Consider the following 822-nt stretch of genomic DNA (forward strand, 5'->3'; position numbering starts at 1 on the left):
GAGTGTGGTTGACTTTGGTCTAGATGTCCGGGGGAAGGGGTGCAAGGAAAGGATGATCCGCCTCGCACTCACGCGGTCCCTTCTACCTGCCCCCTCGGCTCTCTTGGGCGTCATGGTCGCAGCCCCTCTACCAGCCGGCATGGCACTTGGGGAATACGCTCAGACAGGAGTGGAGAAAGCGCCGACCGGCACCTGGACACCGGCCGGGCCCCTGGCCGGAGAACCACACACAGTGGAGGGCATGCATGTGTGGCAGAGGACGCGTGTGTATTGGTGGCAGTGGGATGTGGCCAGCGAGGGGAGGGGAAGGGGGGGGGGGGGGGGGGGGCATGCCTACTTCTTGAGGGTGGCAGCAAACTGCTTCAGCTGAAGCAGCAGGCGGTGAACCGAGCGGGCGGTCATCTTGGTGACGTCGATCATCATCCAGCCGCCGAGGGTGGTCTGGACGAACCAGTACACACGGGCAGAGGTGTCGGAGGTCTTGACCAGAACGCAGCCGACATCATGCTGGGTGCCGCGCACGAGGCCGGAGGTGTCAATGGTAGAGGGGACCGGGCCGTCGACGGCGGTCAGGGCCATGACGGAGGTCTTGTCATCGGCGTTGACGGTGCTGGCATTGCCCTGGCCGGCGGGGAGGATGATGCGGGCGCTGACGAAGTAGCGACCGGCCATGGACAGCTGCCCGGGGATGAAGGCGTGGATGACATCGGTGGCGGGGGCGATGTCCTTCGCGATGACGAGCCACTTGTCGTTGACGGCTGTGGTGGCGTCGGGTTAGCAGGCTGGCGAGGCCCGGGCGGGCGGGCGGGCGGGCGCGCGCGC

The 822-nt window shown here is 66.7% G+C and overlaps 1 protein-coding gene across 1 annotated transcript; it reads right to left on the bottom strand.

The window, feature by feature from the left end:
• Positions 1-333: 333 nt before the first annotated feature.
• H696_04904 (hypothetical protein) lies at positions 334-672 on the bottom strand (the record flags this gene model as incomplete). Its single annotated transcript, XM_009498768.1, has 1 exon — positions 334-672. The coding sequence occupies one exon, from the start codon at positions 670-672 to the stop codon at positions 334-336; it is 339 nt and encodes a 112-aa protein (XP_009497043.1).
• Between the last annotated feature and the right edge of the window lie 150 nt (positions 673-822).

This window comes from Fonticula alba (genome assembly GCF_000388065.1).
Source record: "Fonticula alba strain ATCC 38817 unplaced genomic scaffold supercont2.8, whole genome shotgun sequence".
Taxonomy (NCBI): Eukaryota; order Rotosphaerida; family Fonticulaceae; genus Fonticula; species Fonticula alba.